We start from the raw sequence: 18,937 nt of genomic DNA, 5'->3' as shown, positions 1-18,937 counted from the left end.
ACTGGAAATTGTCAGGCTGATTTTTTTTTTTTTTTTTCCTGTTTGGCAACAACTTTGTAACAACTTTTGTATAGCTGCTGTAAAACTAGAGTTTCTTTGAATTATGGTGTTACGATTTCTGAATGCAGTAAGTGACGGTACATTGTGAGGATGGTTATACAGATATATGGTCGACGCAACCAACGTGCATTACAGTCATGGCTTATCCATTTCAGGATACTGATAATCAAATCACTGTAATTTCAATGTTTGTTTCTCCAGATGTATAGGCCTGTGCTACAAGTTGCTGGATATCCGTTGTGGTTTTGGGATTAAACTACCATGTACAGTTTCACCTCTTTTTCTCCTTTTTTTTTTATTAGAAGTTTCTTTTATGACTGGAATAAATGCCAAATAAAATTTGGATGTAATTTCTCTTGAGTGTTTTTTGTCATAAAAGAAACAAAACTGAACATCTGATTTCCATAAATGAAAATACTAGATCTGCCAAAGGCTGACCTAACTGATAAATTTAAACAATAAAATAAATATTATCAGGAATATAAAGGGTAGTGATAAATAGAGCTGGGCAATACATAAACAAATTGATATTGTGATATAAGACTAGATATTGTCTTATTCTTGATGCATTGTGATATTGTGGCATAGAGCCTTGTTTTTGGTTTTGAAGCCTGCCTTTACAAAGGAATGTAATTTTCTGAACACAGCTTGTAGCTAATCTATTTGCCTCTAACATGCCTGGTCATCATACCCACATTATTCATGACTATCAAAAACTGTAAACATCTTGTGAAAGCACCAATAGTCGTCCTTACAATATCAATATTGGGGTATTAAGTCATAAATATTGTGATATTTGATTTTGCTCATAACACCCAGCCCAGCCCAGAGATTGAAAAAAATATTCTTTGAGATTGTTTAGTTTAGAAAAGAGAAGCTAAAAACAGGAACTAAAAAATATGTGTGGTACACCTACTCCAGTGTAACAAAATTCATGGCATTTTGTAATCAATAGGATAATAATAATAATAATAATATTAAAATGGCATGTTATGGGTTTTTATTAGAATATTTGGCCAAACAACGCTGATACTAAATTCTACCTGCAAGGCCACAAACTATGTTAAAGCAGAAACAAAAAAAAAAAAAAAAAAAAAAAAAGGTTTGACATAAAAAATATTGAACAAATTGATTAGGCTGTGAAGTCAGACTTTTGCGAGAAACACCTATAGTAATGCAGCTGTGTATTTTATACGGATACTGTACAGTCATACACAAAATACAAACAAAACAGCTGTGACAGGTCTGTAATAGGAAATAAAAAGGGCAATAAAGTGGACCAGAGTGGGGTCATGATAAATAAATATCGACATTTCCCTCCATAGAAACGATAGATAGAAAGTGATGAGGACACAAAGCGTGATAAAGCAAATAGGTAATGATTACGTATGACGTCATCCACAGAAGCCTCGACCTTGGTCGCTAAGGCAGGGGATGCCGATTTTTATTCGCCCAAGCGTGTGGAAATGTTTGTTTATTTTTAATACGCGGGATTATAAAACAGCATTCGGACATTGCGCTACAAGCGTGAAGATAAAGAAAGTGTGTCTGTGAGCGCTTCACTCGTCTTTGTTAAGAGACCGTTCCTCCCCACCCCCTTTTTCCTGTTTCCTCTGCTGTGGCGGAAGTAACTCGTATCGCCGAGGCCTCATCCTTCCAATGGCGACTGAAAACAGGCTGAATAGAAAGCGGGAGCAACCGTGGAGGGGGGTCAGAGCTGTGTAACCGAAATTAAATAAATATATCCTACTCGCCGTAGTCATAAAGTTAGTCTAAAAATTTGTTTCACCCCACCAAATCACGGCCGGTTCAATGGCCAAAAATCGGAACATTTCGCTCCTTGAGTCGGGTAAGCCGCACAAGTAACCTAACTGATAGCTCAATTTACAGCGATATCAGCTCGTGTTAATTGATATCCCCAGTTGTTTTCAGGATTTAATCTCCTCTCTGTTGTTTCGCAGAGCTCTATTACTTGATCTCTCGTTTTCTAACAACGGGTCCATGTCGGAGAGCGGCTGAGGTGAGCTGGCGTGCCTTGACTGACACAATGTCTTGCATTTTCAAAATAGCGAAGCACTTAATAATACACTCGTAAAAGAGGCACATTATGGAAACCACCCCCTTTTTAATCTGTTGCAGGTCCTGGCCAGCGAACTAGAGGAATATCAGGTGTGTTTTTCCCCGCTGTCTGTGCTGCATGTTATCGCTTAGCTAGCTATGCCTCGGTCCCGACTGAGTCTGGAGCTAAAAACTTGCCGACTTTTTAATACCCCTCTCTGTACGTCTCACCCGTTTGACATCACATCACCAGCTTAATTTGCAGCTTGTTGGTATTTTCTGCGATCATTGCGCTCACTCAGTCTCTATTTTCGACAGCTTTTACCCAAGAGATTGGACTGGCAGGGAAACGAGCACCCGAGGACATACGAGGATCTGGTGAGATGAAACTTAAATGTGTCGTCAAGTCATTGTCGGTGGTCTGTTATTGTCTTGTGACAGAGGGCTTCGAGTTCACGCTTGGTGCTTGTTTACTCTCTTTGTTCCTTCCCTCGTCGGACCCATGTCTGAATTTTGTCGTGTCAGGATCGTTGACACGGTCTCAGCTCATTAACTGTAGCTTAGAGTTTGTTTTTTTAAACACTGAACCCTCATAAGATTGCACAAAAAGCCGTGTTTCGATAGAGGGGATTTATATTGTTTAGCTGGAGTGTTGTACTGCAGATAGGGTGGGTGCTTTTGGCTTGTAGCTACGTCAAGACGGCTCCGCCAGCCAATCAGAGGCCGAGATGTGCTGTCGCTACGTTATTTTGCATGTGACCTGCGCGGTGATTGGTCCGTATAAGGAATGTATTTTGCATAAGAAGCCACGCCCTCTTGGAAAACAGTACAGTGGCGAATGGGTTCAAAAGCACATGAAGCTGTAAGAACTGCCTTATCGGCCCTGTGGCCATACGCCGCTGTTTGATGTGTCAGAAATCTTAAAGGTAGGCCTGCTAAATTACCAAAATTCAAGACCACAACAACTTCTGAACACAGATAAATATATACATTTACATCCATGTCAGCAAGAGCTCTCCAAAAATTTTGTTGCCTCTTGTTTTGCTGTTTTTCATGTGTGAAGACAGATCAGTTTTGCAGACCTGCTGTATATTCTGATAGGATAAAGGTCTATTTAATATTTTTGTCTTTTCCTCACTTAGATTGATCTTGGAATCCCTTCTGTCTAGCATGAAATTGTACAAATGTAACTTGAAACTATAGCGCTGTTGTTCCCACGACTGTTGCAAGTTTATATTGGGTCTTGTTAATGGAACAAAGTCTGAAATATTTCAGAAAAAATAAATGATTCTGGAAATAAGCGGCACTCAGTGTCATACCATCACTTTCCCTGACAGGTTGCAGCCAATAAACATATTGCACCAGATCATTTGCTCCAGATATGTAAGCAGATTGGACCACTTCTTGACAGAGAGGTGCCATCATGTGTCCCAGGTGTCCATTCTCTCCTGGGGTCTGGGAAGCAGTCAATGCTTCGGAGTGCAAAAGGTACACACACTAGCTGTTTCTGGGTACAGGGATTTGAAATGTTTCTCTCTCTATAGTGAATCTGAATAGGCAAAGGACCGTTCTTGGCAACACGTCACAGAAGCAATGTACTCTTCCGATGATTTAGATTAATATATATCACAAAGATTTCAATACTCATCTGGATTTGTGCAAGATGTGGCTGGTATAAACAGCTCAATAAACCCGAGAATATCACATTTTGTTTTTCAGACCGCGACTGTGTCCGGTTGAAAGCTTCATCATATGCAGCCCTTCACAGGGGCAGACCACCAGAGAGGCCTTTGAATTGCAAGAACCCTCCACAGCTAGGTAGGCTCTCTTTTTATTCTTGTTTTGTGTGTTTGACTTGTGGACTAGCAAATGTACTGGAACATTCTACACTAGTAGTTTGCACAGTGTTGCTTGGGCATGTCTTCTACCGCATTCGTCTTATGTGTCTTTATTTGTCAGACTTTTTCTGCATATTGAAAAATATTATATAAATATTATATATATTAGATTATATTATAAATATTATATAAAATGCTGTTTCAGCCTGAGTTGTTCACATCACACTGCCTGTAATATCACAGGACTGATGGTTGTTAACTTGATGTAATATTCCATCACAATATTCCCTGTCCTAAGCACCTCAATGCCTGACCTCTGATCATTGATAACTTCCTGTCAACAGTGGAGATTTACAGAGGGAGAGAGCTAACAGGAACTCAGCGCTTCACCTCCATCAATCCTGTCAGCAACTATCAGCACATGCGACTGCACAGGCGGATCCTGGGGCATCTGTCTGCAGTGTACTGTATTGCATTTGATCGCACCGGTCTCAGGATCTTCACTGTAAGTTGAAATATGTCAACACACCGCCTTCACACAAAGGGCATGGGGGAACAAAGTCCACACATGTCGAATCACCCCACTTTCCTGGAGTTATTGTATACAGTGTTTTAGAGCAGTGATTCCCAACCAGGGGTACGCGTACCCCTAGGGGTACGCGAGCACATTGCAGGGGTACGTGGAAACATTTCATAACATAACATTATGTTAACACTATTATTTTTTGTTAAGTGTTTTGTTCCTGATTTTAAAAAATTTAACTGCCTGTTTAAAGGGGACTTATTCAAAGGTTCTCCAGTTTTTGTGGCAAATGTTACAAGAGTTAGAAATAACAAAGGAAGATTTATTATTTATTTTGATTTTGTATTTATTTATATTACTCATTTATTTTCAAGGCAACATATTTATTTTTGTTTAATTAATTTGAGTTAAAAAGAAGGAAATGCCTGAGATTTAATTTAAATTAAGGAAATGAAATAAAATGATTTTCATTTAATAATCAGTTGTGTTACGTTCTACTTTTGGAGAATCATCAGCACGTATGAATGAGGGGGTACTCATGGTCTGACAAAATGGCTCAGGGGGTACACAAGACAAAAAAGTTGGGAAACACTGTTGTAGAGGACAATACTGCTAGAATTTTGTTTTTCGCTTTGATTGATCATCATGAGTGTGAAAAACTAAATTTCAAATACACCACATTCATGTTTTCATCATTTAGCTTACTGTCTTAAGCAGAGTGAGAATCAGGGAGCAGGTAGGTGTTTAGTGTTTTGCTCAGCAACACTTTGACTGGAAACACAGCTGTTGATTGACACAGTGGTATGGGGATTGATCACATGCGGTTTTGGTTACAGGTAGGACTCACTTACCTCTGGGCCACCTTTCCACTCATTCCTGTACTACATTGATAGTCTAGATTTCTGTTCTGAGTCACTTTGAGATGCCATTGCTTCCCATACTCTTCTCTACTACATCAAAACACCTTGTAGACACAGTGTGCAGCTCATTCAAAAAGTGTAATGCTACACAAAAAAGTTGAGAATAAATACAATATAATTTATTTTTGAATCATCACTTTATATCATAGCTATATATCTATATTTTTCTCTTTTGGCCAATACCAATATATGCACACATTTTTTGACCTAATTGCAGAGAACATCAAGTCTCTCCTGCAGTGGAATTAACATTTTGTCATGCCATGTTATTGTGAAGGCCCGCTGGCAGATGCAGACTCAAAATACAATGCTTATCAAAATGTACACATTCCACAGGGCAAAATAAGAAAACTGCTTCACTTTAGGTTATGTAATATATGCCATATTTATTTTTATATAACATTTTCTTTCAAACAAAACTGTAAAATTCGTCCCACTGAAACAGGCTTGGATGACGCTCTGCCTGAGAAAATCCCGAGACAGCCACAACCAGGGCAGATTTGACCTATTTCACACATTGGCATGTCATATCAGCAGAAATCTTCATCTCAGGCCGATGCTGATATTTAATTTCTAAAGGCAATACCGGCCGATACCGATGTCATGCCGATATTATTGTGTATCCCTTACATCTTATTCTTTGTCTACCAAAAGAGGAAGTCAGTATATATATTCTCTGCCTCCATTTCGACATGATGGGTTACACTTCTCAAGCAGCCTGAGTTGGCATGTTTTTGATGTCATGAGGAATAGGACAGATGAGACCTTAAGAGTTGTTGGCAATATGATGCTGACTGATGGCGACATGCCATGAGCTTCTCTCTCCCTGTTAGTGGCTATATGACTTTCTGACAGGCAGACCTCAAAGTGGCTACACACCTACCATAGCGCTTAAGACAGGGTTGTTCCCTTAGTCCCTTAAGCACCCTGGAAAGAAGTGATGTAGTCAGACGGATTACCAAATAATCTCCATCTCCAATTGTTAGAGGGGGTGACCTGGGGATAAATCAACCCTAAAAATCCTGTAGTGTGAGCCCGGCCTCACTCTACATCTGTTCACACATGACTTCATTGGCACATATCATAACAGCATCGGGAAATTCACAGGTGACACCACAGTGATTGGACTGATGAATGACACCAAAGAGGATGAATACATGGTGGAGGTGTCTGACCTGTTCATGTGGTGTCAAGACAACAACCTCCTTCTAAATGTTGAGTAAACAAAGGAGATAATTATTGATCTTAGGAAGTCCAAAGTGGTTCAGACACCAGTTTACATCAATGGTGCCCCTGTTGGAGGCATACTGCAGTGGTTTGGCAACCTGACAAGACCTGAACAAGACCACAGACAACTGAGGAGGACAGTAAAATTGGCTTTGAAAAAATCATAGGAACAGCACTGCCACAACTTCAGGACATTTACACCACCTGCCCTAATTACTATAGAGGAGAGCAGGCACCCAGCACATGGTCTGTTCTCACGCCTTCCCCCCCAGGAAAACACTTATGGAGCATCAGAGCTCGGACCAGCGGTCTCAAAGATAGTTTATACCGCAGGCAGTCAGAATTATGATCAGAAGGCTCCTTATATAAACTGATCTCTTTTTGGTGGGATTTTTATTTATCTATTTGTCTATTTATATATAGTTTTAACGGCTGAGGGAGCTGGAACACATGAATTTCATTGCATTTGAATGTACATGGTACTTAAAGTGTGTACAACAATAAAAGTGAGCCTTGAGTCTGCAAGCAACACAGAAAGCACTGAGTTATAGCCTCTGCATCAAATTATTTTTCTACTTAGTAAACCGTTTATGGTAATGAACCAGAAATAAATATTATAATTGTCCTGTTGAGCTTTCACTCCATACTTTCACTCTTCAGACCAACATGGCAATATGCTAGACCAACAGTAGTCATATGCAAAAGTAATGCCTGAGCTGCACACTAAAAATACTTCACAATGGCAGTATTTATTACTTTGACTCCAGGTTATTTTACAAAGTTTTTTTTTTTTTTTTGGTCAGGGCTCAGATGACTGTTTGGTGAAGATATGGTCCTCTTTTGATGGAAGGCTTCATTCGACACTGCGAGGACACTCTGCAGAGATCACAGACTTGGCGGTCAGTTATGAAAACACACTAATTGCCGCAGGCAGTTGTGACAAGACCATCCGTGTATGGTGCCTTCGTACCTGCGCCCCTGTGGCTGTGCTGCAGGGGCACAGTGGATCCATTACCTCCCTTCAGGTAAAGAAAACACCACTATCACAGCACAGTATTGTTTCTAATGTAGGGTCAGGCTGCATTTTGGAAGGCCCGATAAATGTGACTCCTTCCCTTGTTTGTTTGTTTGTTTGTTTGTGTCTTGTTGAACATAATCAGAATAGGGTCTGGCATTGAAGTGTCATCGCTCTACTCTGGACAAGTTAATTTGCCCGTGTCCCCAGCAGAAAATAGGCACTTGCAATATGGTCTTTCTGTCTATACAAAGGAGCAGAATCCATTTGTATTCCTGCACTGTTTCTACCTTTTTATGTTCCAATATGCACATGAATATTATTTGTATACAAGTTATATAGCTCTGTGTCATGATACAGTACTTAAGTCAACAATTTCTAGGACCTCGGCTTTACTGTCTGAGGTCAAAAATACAACATTATAGATGGACTGCTTGCCTGATGAAAAGTAATTCTGCGTCAGTGAACCAGTCATTGTCTTGAGCAGGCCAGCACTTGGCAAGCTTCTTGGTGCAACCCTTCAAAATTTTAATGCACATCTGGAAAATTAAATTGAACACTTTTCCTTGTGTACTTTGGCTGATACTTCAGCCATCTCGGCCTGTTTAGAGAAAATTGCTGGCTTGACCTAGACATGGTGGGGTTTTGACTTCAGTCATGCTGAATTGTGATTCTTGAATATTTTTAAAGAGTAGCGAATACTAGTAACTAGGAGGCAATTAATTTGATTACAAAAAAAAAATATCTGAAGCTGTTCTTCTGACTCGGACAGTGGGATTGAATATTTTACATGTATGTAGAATTGATGTTTTGACATGTGAGAAAATAATGCAGATTTCTGATCTGACGGCTACTTGTGTTTTCAGTTCTCACCGTTTGCCAAGGGCTCAAAACGTTACATGCTGTCCACTGGAACTGATGCTACTGTCTGCTTCTGGCAGTGGGATGTCAATAACATCAACTTTGGGTGAGTGTATTTTTTTGTATGTTCACATAAATTAAAGTGAAGTAAATTTTTAACTTGGTAGAATTATATCAGCGGTGTGTTTCTTGTAACTTATGAAGAAATCTGATTCTTAAAATGAACAAATAAGGGAGTAGTAGAGGAAAAGAGTTATTGCAAGGGGTCAAAGGAAATGTTGGCGTATGATGGATATGGAAATAAAATGCAAAATGTCAACAAATTGTCACGACTCCTTACATGTGATAAGCTTCACTGGAGGCTGTTTTGCATATAGGAGTTGAAAATGACAGTTTTGCTCATGGAAATTAGTGGTAAACCTGCGGCTAAAATTGGACGAAGAAGCCGAGCTGGGTTTGCTGTCTTTACTCTTTACTGCCTGCTCAGTGGCTAATGCAGCCCCTAGGGGTATATGAACACCAAAAGAATTTACAGCATTTGGTTGTATCATAAGCAACCAGATGAAATAAACTAAATCTGCTATGGACGTATTAGGAAATATACACTTAACACAACTGGCTGTCTCTGCATTGCTCATAGATTGTGGATATGCCTTATCTGACTGGACGACAACCTGCAACAACTGACCTAACTTTAATCACACGTCCCACTGACGCTCAGTGGCCTATTAGTTGATGTGAAACTTTAATTTACAGTTGCTGATGTATAGCACAGCCTTGTAGTCAACACTGGTCATACCTTGTTACTGCACTGCGTTGGAAATATTTCCCCAGTGGCTTTCAAATCTGTTTTGTATTAATTCTGAAACATTTTCCTATTATCTTCCTTGAAGTGATCGGCCACACAAGTTTACCGAGAGACCAAGGCCAGGAGTCCAAACTGTGTGCTCCTCATTCAGTCCAGGTAATTCATCATCATTGGTAAACTGTCCCATATTGTATGAAAATACTGTTTGTTTTGAAATATCTTTGGATGTGTAACAGTGCTTAAACAATTACTTTATCGGCACAATTTCAATAACTGAATAATTGTTTTTGTTGTTAAGTAAAAACCCAAACATTTACTCATGACAGCTACTCCAAAATCACTAAGATTAGATTTTCTCTGTTCATATCATCTTAAATTTAGTACTATTTGTTTTGCCTGTTGGTCAGACCAAGCAGTCAAATTGAAAACATCACTTTTGTTAACTTTTTGATTTATTGTTATTTTTTGACAAATTCTACACTAAATGATCGATTGAGTGAAAGTAAACCAACTGACTGAAAATAATCATTCCTTGTAGCCCAAAAGTTTATTAATGCTAACTTGTGTAGTTAACGCACTAGCAAAGAAAATTAAGCAGATTTTAGTATATCAGTGGTAAAGATCAAGATCTCAGAATTTTGGTTTCAAAACTGATGGTGGGCTTGTTTTTCTGTCATTTTTTTTAGGTGGTATGTTCTTAGCAACAGGAAGTACTGATGATGTCATCAGGATATATTACTTGGGATGTGGGAACCCAGAAAAGATTTCGGAGCTCCATGACCACACGGTAAGAGCCCAGTCCTTTCACAAGCTGAGTATGCTGATCATACTTTTAACTCTATAGTCTAAATTCTTGTTCAGATGATCAAACCAGGAAACATTCAGTAGCAACAAAAAGTATAGCATGACGGCTTCTGATCACCCCCTGTATTTCTGCTCCATTTACAGGACAAAGTCGATAGCATCCAATTTTGCCACTCAGGAGAAAGGTAAAGTGAATTCATTTTAATCACTTGAATACCCCATCAGTGGATTTACTGTTGCAACTACACACTGAAATAAATGAAACGATCGTTAGATCCCCAACGTTAGATTATGGTTGTTGTTGTTCTGTCTTTCAGGTTTGTGAGTGGAAGTCGGGATGGAACGGCTCGGATCTGGAGGCTCCATCAGCGCCAGCAGTGGAGGTGCATCTTGCTCAACATGTCTGCCACTCTTCCAGGGTAAGGACTCACTGGGATATTGTACATAAGTTGTGGGTGAATGAGGTTGGTTGTTGGGGCAGGTTCTTGTTTTGTGCCCTCACTGATGCTCTTTGTTGGCGTTTGTGAAATGTGGCTATAAAAAAAAAAAAAGGGACCGCATTCACATTATAGAAGATAGTATCTAAACATGCTGAAAGAGCTTTTAGGCTGCTTTCATGCCTGCTGTGTTTGGAGCTGTTGCATTAACTTTGGAGTTTTATACCCCGATATGTTTGGGCATGTGGGAATGATCTAATCGAAGTTCGATGCACTCCCTGGTCTGCCAGAGAGAGAGAGAGAGAATCTCAGAGCGCTGCAAGTGAACCTGGAGCAAATAGATTTAAAGTGAGAAAACCATTTGGACCAAATGCTGTAGGTTGACTGTTTAGTGATTTGTTGCATAGACCCTTTTCATTTACTCAGTTGTCAGACTACACATAAGTTTACGCTTGTCTCACTTGTCTTCCTTTCTAAAGCAGCTTTAAACAGATTATGATGATGTCACACAACTTACAGCTTTTTTTAGTGATACTATATCGTTTACCTCACAGAGCTTTTTTAAAACATTATTTTTTGGCATTTCTGCATTATTAGACCTGCTGTTAGATAATGCCCTGTCCCTCTTGGAGAGAGACGAGAAGGACAGGGCAGAGAGCGGGGATGACATGCAGCAAAGGGTCTTGGCTGTACTCGAACCCATGCCTTAAGGCCCTCGCCTTAGTTATGTGGTATGTGCTCAATGTGGTGAGCTACTGAGCCGTTCCCTACCCCACGCAGCTTTGACAGCTGTTCAGTGGCGTTCTGAAAAATTCCTTTGGCACGAACCTAAAAGGAAGCATCACTCAATGTTTGACCTTGGCTCACTAGCCAAGGACTACTTAAAAAAAAAAATACTGACCACAAAAAAGTTTAAATATTTTTTTCATATAAATGTCACTTTGCCCATTTTCAGTCTTTTCATTTCAGTCTTTTTTCATTCTGTAGAATTTGTGGTGTTAGATTCTTTAAGAGACGACCAGGAGGCCGATTCCAAAAAAGAGACAGTTTAATTTCACAAACAAAGTTCACAGCACTCCTCAGTAGTTCAAGATGAGTCTGATATGAGGCTTTCTTACCTAGGTTTAAATGCAGCTTTGACATAATGTTTATTCTAAACACAGACATTGTCTATAATAAGAACTGTTAACCAAATTGCCTGGCTCACACCTACAGTGTGATTCATAGCAGTTTATGGGAAATGTCAGCGTGATTTTGAGAAATGTTTATACTAAAATCTCTCTTTCACTGATGGAGATTTCTCTACAGTAACTATTCCACTATGTCTATTTTTTTAATACAACATGTACATGCAGCTCCTTGATTTTGATGCATTTTTCTTTTCAGTGCTGAACCAACGACTGAAGAGGAAAGCTACTTCAAACCCATCGTCACCATGGTGGCGTGGGATCGCCATGACAATACAGTCATCACAGCCGTTAACAACCATCTCCTCAAAGTGTGGAACTCCTACACAGGACAGCTGCTACATATCCTAAAAGTAATTGTGATTTTTGTTTTGTTTCACTCAGTGAAACATTGAACACATCTTACTCAGAAGCATCACTAAATCTCTGTGAAATCCTGTCTGAGTACAAAACCTTGAGCATGCAGTATGTGGAGCTGTCTTTATTTTTGGGATCATTTTGATCATTCTGACAATTCTGTATCAGTGTTTGCTTTTTCTTGAGAGTTGGTTGGCATTGTTGTCAAGGCAACATCATCATTACTGAAGTTACCTGAAGATGATCTTGTGTCAAAGACAGGCAAGGTTATCATGAAAGTAAGCAGATAGTGCTTTAACAGTAGGTCAACCTGCATTTGTCTGTACTGTGTTGCATCTAGTGCAGTTTCAGTTGAAAATGGACAAGAAACTGCTTTTTCGTTTTTGCTAATGGAAAGGTACTCAATTTCAACTCATCGTGGATACTAGACCTTGTGCAAAAGCAATTGTCACCACTGATATTTTGAAGAAAATCAACTGAAGCCCCATTTTACTGTATTGTAAGAAACTAACATGACTATTGCTTGCAGGGCCATGAGGCTGAGGTGTTTGTCCTGGAGCCACACCCTTTTGACCCAAGGATCATTCTTTCTGCTGGCCATGATGGGAATGTTTTCATATGGGATCTGCTGCGAGGGACAAACACACAGCACTACTTCAACATGGTAAACGACCAATACAAGCATTGTATACAATACCGCAACATGGTAAACTAACCACAAATAATACACAAGCACTACTCAACAGTATGTCCACTGATAACACCATAACATTCATGGCATGGAAGCAAGATAAAATGTCTTTTCATGTCTATATGGGGCAGGTCTTAATGTTTTGCCCTCAATAGTTAACACAGTATTCACTTTAGTGTTTGTGTGTCCCACCATCAGGAGGTCACCTGTTTCTCCTGAAACTCCCTCTCGGGTATCCCTTTCTCTCTTTTCTTTCTTGGGTGTTTACCCTCATGCTGCTTGTTTTCACCTTCCAGCTGGTCATCGTCTGTATGTTAGTTGTTCCTGTGTGCAGTCAGTGACAGGAGGAATCAGATCTGACTAAACAGAAATCCATGAGATTCTACCGGTGTGATTGTCTATTGCTGTGAGCTGAACACCGGAGAAATCATCTAGAGCTGCTGAACAAATACAAAACAAATACAAACCTTTTTCAGATATTTTAAAAAAGCTACAGCTGACATTGTGCTGTTTTTGTTCTCTGACGAGTTTTTTTATTGAGGGAATTGTATGTCTGCCTCTTCCAGATTGAGGGCCAGGGTCATGGAGCCGTTTTTGACTGCAAGTTCACCCCTGATGGCCAGCGCTTCGCCTGCACAGACTCCCACGGCCATCTGCTCATCTTTGGCTTTGGCAGTTCCAAGCCTTATGAAAAGGCAAGAATAAAGCTCATGTACATTCACGTTTTTACACAAACTGTATATTAATGTTGCAAGGTAAAAGGCCTGTAGTTCCGGCACAGGTATTTCATGTTTTCACTGCGATTAAAAGACCACATGCTATGGGTTGAGAGAGTCTCAGTAACTTTTCAATTTAGTGCTTTCTCAACTCAGTTTGTGTAATTTCAAAACTGTAAGGTGTAATTAATCCAGAAACAACATTCTGAGGACAGCAGTGAGTCCTTTGGCTGTGTTAAGAGGTCAGAAAAGCAAAATCAAAACAATATGCAATTTCTAAATCAATGCAGCTTCTTAGAAACATCGCTGTGTTGAAACTGAGAATGGTTCAGGTAGTTTCATAAATTTCAAGTTAGAATGACAACATTGTCATGGGTTACAACAAGTTTTATAAAATAAGTGTACAAATAGACCATGCATGTACAAAACTGTGCTGGCATGTTCAGCGTGTTACCAGATGGGTTAAGAAACAAACAGCACACTGTTGTTGCATACCATTGTTTTGTCAACGACATAAAATTTTTGAGCATTGTAAAAAAATGGAAAAAGCAAAATATTCTCATATCTGATTTTAACAAAGGAGGGGACTCTCTAGCTCTATTTTGCTTGTGTTTCAATGATGGGGGAAGACATTGATATCAACAACACAGTATTTATTGCCAATAAACTGTACAGAATGATAAGTTTTCCAAAAATTTGATTCTGTATTGATATCATTGCACCCCCAATCTTTGCCTTACCAACGTCTTACATAATTGGGAGCCTCACCTGTCAACAGATTGTAAAAATTAGTAACTTTTGAAATGCTGTTGCCACCATCCCTCTCACAGCTTCCAGACCAGGTGTTCTTCCACACGGACTACCGACCACTGATCCGGGACGCCAACGGCTTTGTACTGGATGAACAGACACAACAGGCACCCCATCTCATGCCCCCACCCTTCTTGGTGGACGTGGACGGGAACCCCCATCCACCTAGGTAGCACTGAAAGGCCATGAGAGATACAAATGCAACACAGGTTTCAATGTTGTTGTTGTTTTTTTAAATAAACAAACTCTTTATTAGCATTAGCCTTCAGTTCTTACAGAGACGTTCATGATTAAAAGTGGACACCATGCATGCTGATATTTTCAGATGCAACCTAAATCTTGGTGCTGGTTGATGTCAGTGGTCAACGCCACTATCAACTGCAATACTGATGTGGGTCAAAATGAATTTTGTAGTTTTGATTCTGTGCATTTCACACTTGCTGGCTTTTTCCCAGTGCAGCCCAGTTATGCCTCTTTTGCTTTTTATCATTATGTCTTTAATTTATAGCAAGGACAGTGTACTCAGCCTAGCTTGTCTTTATGCTGATCAACAGCAGACAGTATAGGAACATGTTGTATAATGAACTTGAGTGCTCAAGTTGAGTTTGTTTTTGAGTACTTATTTATTTTTAAACTTTCCCCTCAGGTACCAGAGGCTTGTCCCAGGGCGGGAGAACATTGCAGCTGAGCACCTGGTTCCCCAGCTGGGATACGTAGCCACCAGTAAGGACAGAACTAACCACATTTGCTGCAGTTTGATTAAAAAAAAGAGCGTGATGTTTTGATATGGGTAGCACTTGATGCAGATATTAGGTCAGATCTCCAGGGTAATATTTTACATTACACCACAAAAAATGCTCAGCTCCTAACTGCTCCTTTTACAAGTAGGATAGTATGTGCCAATGCACCTATTTACAAATGATGCTAATATTATTATATGCATGTCCTCAGTCTGACCAGTGCGCAGTAGAATTACATCTGACAATAGCCTACATGTGAGTGTGTGGCTCAGAAAAACATTTGATAGAAAGAATGGCTTCTTTTAGGAGTTAATTCTGATTCAGGCTAGCTGAGAGGCCTTTTTAACTTGCACAAGACATTCTCATTTTACCTTTTTCTCATGCTGAATCAGTCATTATTTCTCAGATAGATGGTGTGGATGGTAGAAACTGGTATCTTCAAGACCCTATGAAATGCACTCTTACTGTCTTGATTTTATATTTTTCTTGTTGAAACAAGATGTTTGGCCAGGGCATGGTGCAGGGAAGGATCTATCACAAATTCAAACCAGTTTGGAAGGGAAACACAATTTTATTTGAAGGGATAGGTGGATGAGAGAGGATGTTAAAAGATTTGTGAAGGTTTTATTAGCTGAAATTTTAATTGACACCCACTAGTGCAGGTTGATGTCACTATTTAAGATCCTCTGTTTTACAGGAAGTAGAGGTCATGTGAGGTCATTTCATGGGGACTTAAACATCTGAAGAGCTCAGCTGACAAAAGTGAAGCATGCTGTGATGAGAACCATTGGAGACTCAGTCATCCGATGACTTGCTTATTCGTTGTTTTTTTCTTTTCTGAAAATAATGGTGTTAATGGGACACCCTGAATGGGTTAAATTATACTTGGGGAACCATTCATATAACTGGGAAATGTGGAGAACACTGAACTAAGTCCTTGTCAGAGGCCGATGCTGCTCTGGCTTTAGTCATGTCGCTGTGTTGAGAGAACACTGTAGACTGTGCGGTAGGGTGTGCATATGCATCATCACATTATCATGCTGCTGGGTACAAATTTACACCGGTATTACCATGGACGATATGATATGGCACAGCCCTAGTGAACAGTGGGTGATTATCTGCCAGTATGCTCAGAAGAGGAGATAGACTTACCATTTACAGCCAAAGTGTGGTTTGTGGCTTCACTACCATTCCCTCACACTGCATGTCTTCCTGTGTGTTGTCTTCAGGTGATGGTGAGGTGGTGGAGCAGGTCATCAGCCAGCAGACTGCAGAGCACGAGGAGGTGACGGTGAGACGCAGCAGTGTTCTGGACGAGGCCATCCGGCAGCTCCAGCAGCAGCAGGACCGCCAGAACCAAGCCGGGGCTCAGGCAGCACAGGGTGCGGGACCAGGAGGGCAAGCAGAGGCCCAGGACCCAGTTTCAGCCCCGGTCCTGGCACCAAGCACACCACGCAGAGGTATCACAACACCAGTTTCAGCACCAGCCCCGCCACTGTCTGCATGAACAGCTTACTTCATTGAGCTGTGAGGTGGTGAGATGAATAGGGACACATAATTGGATGCCCAAATTTGGAACATTTCATAACAGTGGCACTACAGTCATTAAACTAATCTTTGGCTTCCCTTTAAATGATTTGCCTTTCATGATACAGTCTGTCAAGCATGAGCTTTGTGGGAGAAACAAAGCAACAAAAAAATTTAATGTTTAAATTTACCTTTTTAGATAGATAGATAGATAGATAGATAGATAGATAGGTATACTTTATTGATCCCAGACTGGGAAATTCACAAAAGATTCACAAGAAATAAATTGTTCTATTATAGTTTACATTGTTAGCATTATGGGCAGATCTAGTATTAGTAAAGCTCACTGGATGTTAGCCTAGCTAAATGCCTAGCTAGATGCCTAGCTAAATGACCAGATTGTTAACAAAAGATGGTGATCGGCCTCGCCATTATCCAAAAGGTATGATAGATTAGTGTTGGAACCCCTGTTTTGGCAGGTGTCCCTGATCCAGACACAAATCCTGAGCAGCTCCAGGAACTCTGCTCTTTTGGTGACCCACTGCTCTGACCCTTCTACAGAGCAGGGGGAGAAAAAAACAGCTTTTCCCCAAAGGAATGAATAAAGAATGTTAAGTCTGACTAACCACAGAAGCCAAACAGATTTATATTTTTCCCTCCACCACAGTGTCAGTGAATGATCGAGCGGAGGTGCAGTCACCCCCTAATGTGGGTCTGCGTCGCAGCGGACAAGTGGAGGGCGTCCGGCAGATGCACCAGAATGCTCCTCGCAGCCAGATGGCCACTGAGAGAGACCTCCAGGCCTGGAGACGCAGGGTGGTAGTGCCTGAACTCCCAATCAGCACGTACAGGTAAACTCCCAGCATAGCTGTGTTAGCTCTTCTAGTCACATCAGGGGATGTTTTTATATAAAGAATGGATATCATTATCATTTTGTCAATTGTTTTTCAAGAGCTATATTATGTTTCTAAAGAGACACAACCATCATTACCTTTCTTTTTCCCCCAGTGTAAAATCTACACATAACATGTCTTTTTCCAGTTAGAAATGGACCCTAGTCAAATGATTTTCTTAATAATGGCTAGCAGGAGTGTAATTGTTCTGAAACCAAAACTGAAACCATGATAACATCCGCTTCCTCGAGTTGCATTTCTGTTTTCTAGCTTGCGGTCCCTTAGATAGAAGATTACCACTGTAGGGCGTTCTATACAGCAGACTGTGGAGCACATGCAAACTGTGGTAGCGAGATGGAGCAAGGGAGAGGAAACACAAGCGAGAAGCGAGAAGAGGCAGGCTCGTCTAGAACATTGCATAAAGTTTGTCAACTGTGGGGCCTTTAGTGGCTACAGCTGCCAAAGTTGACAACACTAGGGAGCTGCAGCTTACCTGAGTTGGCCTTCAAGCAGAGAAGGGATGAGAAACTAAACGACTTTGAGTTGGAGCAGGGTCACAATTTCCCAAGACCCAGGTCACTCTGAGCTGTGACCACAGAATTTGAATGAAGTAAAACAGCCAAGGAACTGTTTGCTGTTGTCAATTGGCAGGTTCAAATTGAAATGGTGTTTGGGATTAGCTCCTGCAGTGACAGCTCACTTATAAGACAGCAAAGTGTGTCAGACTTTGTTGAAAATGCAGAGGATATTTTGGTGTTTGTTTTTGCAGAAAATAGTGAATAAATGTAAATAGTATAGCCAACAGGAATGCGGAAGGTAGACCTTTACAGCAGCCACAGTTCCTTGCCATGTTAGAGATTCAGATAGAAATGGCTGGTGTCTGTTCATCACATAGTTTAATTTTTGTGACTTTACAGTAAAATTTTAAATTCCATGTCCACTTGTGTTCCAACTCCATAGATTACGTTTTTTTTTTTTTTACATGGACCTTGGTGGATAAAAACTCTCTTAGGGTCAAAATGTTAATGGGTCAGATGTTCTCTAAAGGTTAACTGTCACTTTAATAGCAGTCACAAATAGACAAATGCTACACTGTCTCTGCCATTTGCGATCCCAGAAGCACAAAGTGGTGTCTGCTTTGGACAACACAGACCATTCAGACTGCTCTTTTTTTAAGTGTTCCTGCTTATCTGTTTGTTTGTTTGTTTGTTTTTAACCAGTATGTGAATTGTCTCCTAGGGACCAGGAGGAATTTCGGGCCTTTAAAGGAGAGGAGGAGATCACTCTGTACAATTCGAAAAAGAGAAGTGTTATCTACAGCAGCTGTCGAGTAGGTTTAATGTTCCTCAACGCACTGAGTCAGAAACAAATGTCTCTGGACCCACCCCATTTTGTAATATTGCTGCTGACATTATAAAATGTAAAGCACTTCACACTTGCATTTCGGTGACTTGGGTCCACTGAA

At 40.3% G+C, this 18,937-nt stretch overlaps 1 protein-coding gene across 1 annotated transcript in view; it reads left to right on the top strand.

Moving 5' to 3' along the window:
* The first annotated feature begins 1,590 nt into the window (after positions 1–1,590).
* Positions 1,591–18,937, top strand: part of brwd1 (bromodomain and WD repeat domain containing 1) — a 33,563-nt gene continuing 16,216 nt past the window's right edge. The window contains exons 1-21 of the mRNA XM_030067571.1: positions 1,591–1,909; positions 2,022–2,080; positions 2,200–2,229; positions 2,437–2,496; positions 3,456–3,606; positions 3,838–3,936; positions 4,301–4,461; positions 7,430–7,651; positions 8,508–8,608; positions 9,396–9,466; positions 9,997–10,097; positions 10,259–10,299; positions 10,432–10,533; positions 11,938–12,091; positions 12,625–12,759; positions 13,353–13,481; positions 14,333–14,481; positions 14,959–15,035; positions 16,282–16,512; positions 17,247–17,430; positions 18,712–18,802. Coding sequence (XP_029923431.1) covers positions 1,873–1,909; positions 2,022–2,080; positions 2,200–2,229; positions 2,437–2,496; positions 3,456–3,606; positions 3,838–3,936; positions 4,301–4,461; positions 7,430–7,651; positions 8,508–8,608; positions 9,396–9,466; positions 9,997–10,097; positions 10,259–10,299; positions 10,432–10,533; positions 11,938–12,091; positions 12,625–12,759; positions 13,353–13,481; positions 14,333–14,481; positions 14,959–15,035; positions 16,282–16,512; positions 17,247–17,430; positions 18,712–18,802 — 2,385 coding nt within the window. The 5' untranslated portion in view covers positions 1,591–1,872. The remainder of the gene's footprint in view (positions 1,910–2,021; positions 2,081–2,199; positions 2,230–2,436; positions 2,497–3,455; positions 3,607–3,837; positions 3,937–4,300; positions 4,462–7,429; positions 7,652–8,507; positions 8,609–9,395; positions 9,467–9,996; positions 10,098–10,258; positions 10,300–10,431; positions 10,534–11,937; positions 12,092–12,624; positions 12,760–13,352; positions 13,482–14,332; positions 14,482–14,958; positions 15,036–16,281; positions 16,513–17,246; positions 17,431–18,711; positions 18,803–18,937) is intronic.

Source organism: Myripristis murdjan, chromosome 13, assembly GCF_902150065.1.
Source record: "Myripristis murdjan chromosome 13, fMyrMur1.1, whole genome shotgun sequence".
Taxonomy (NCBI): domain Eukaryota; kingdom Metazoa; phylum Chordata; class Actinopteri; order Holocentriformes; family Holocentridae; genus Myripristis; species Myripristis murdjan.
Note: the sequence above shows the minus strand (reverse complement) of the source record. Positions and strands in the feature narration are given on the sequence as shown.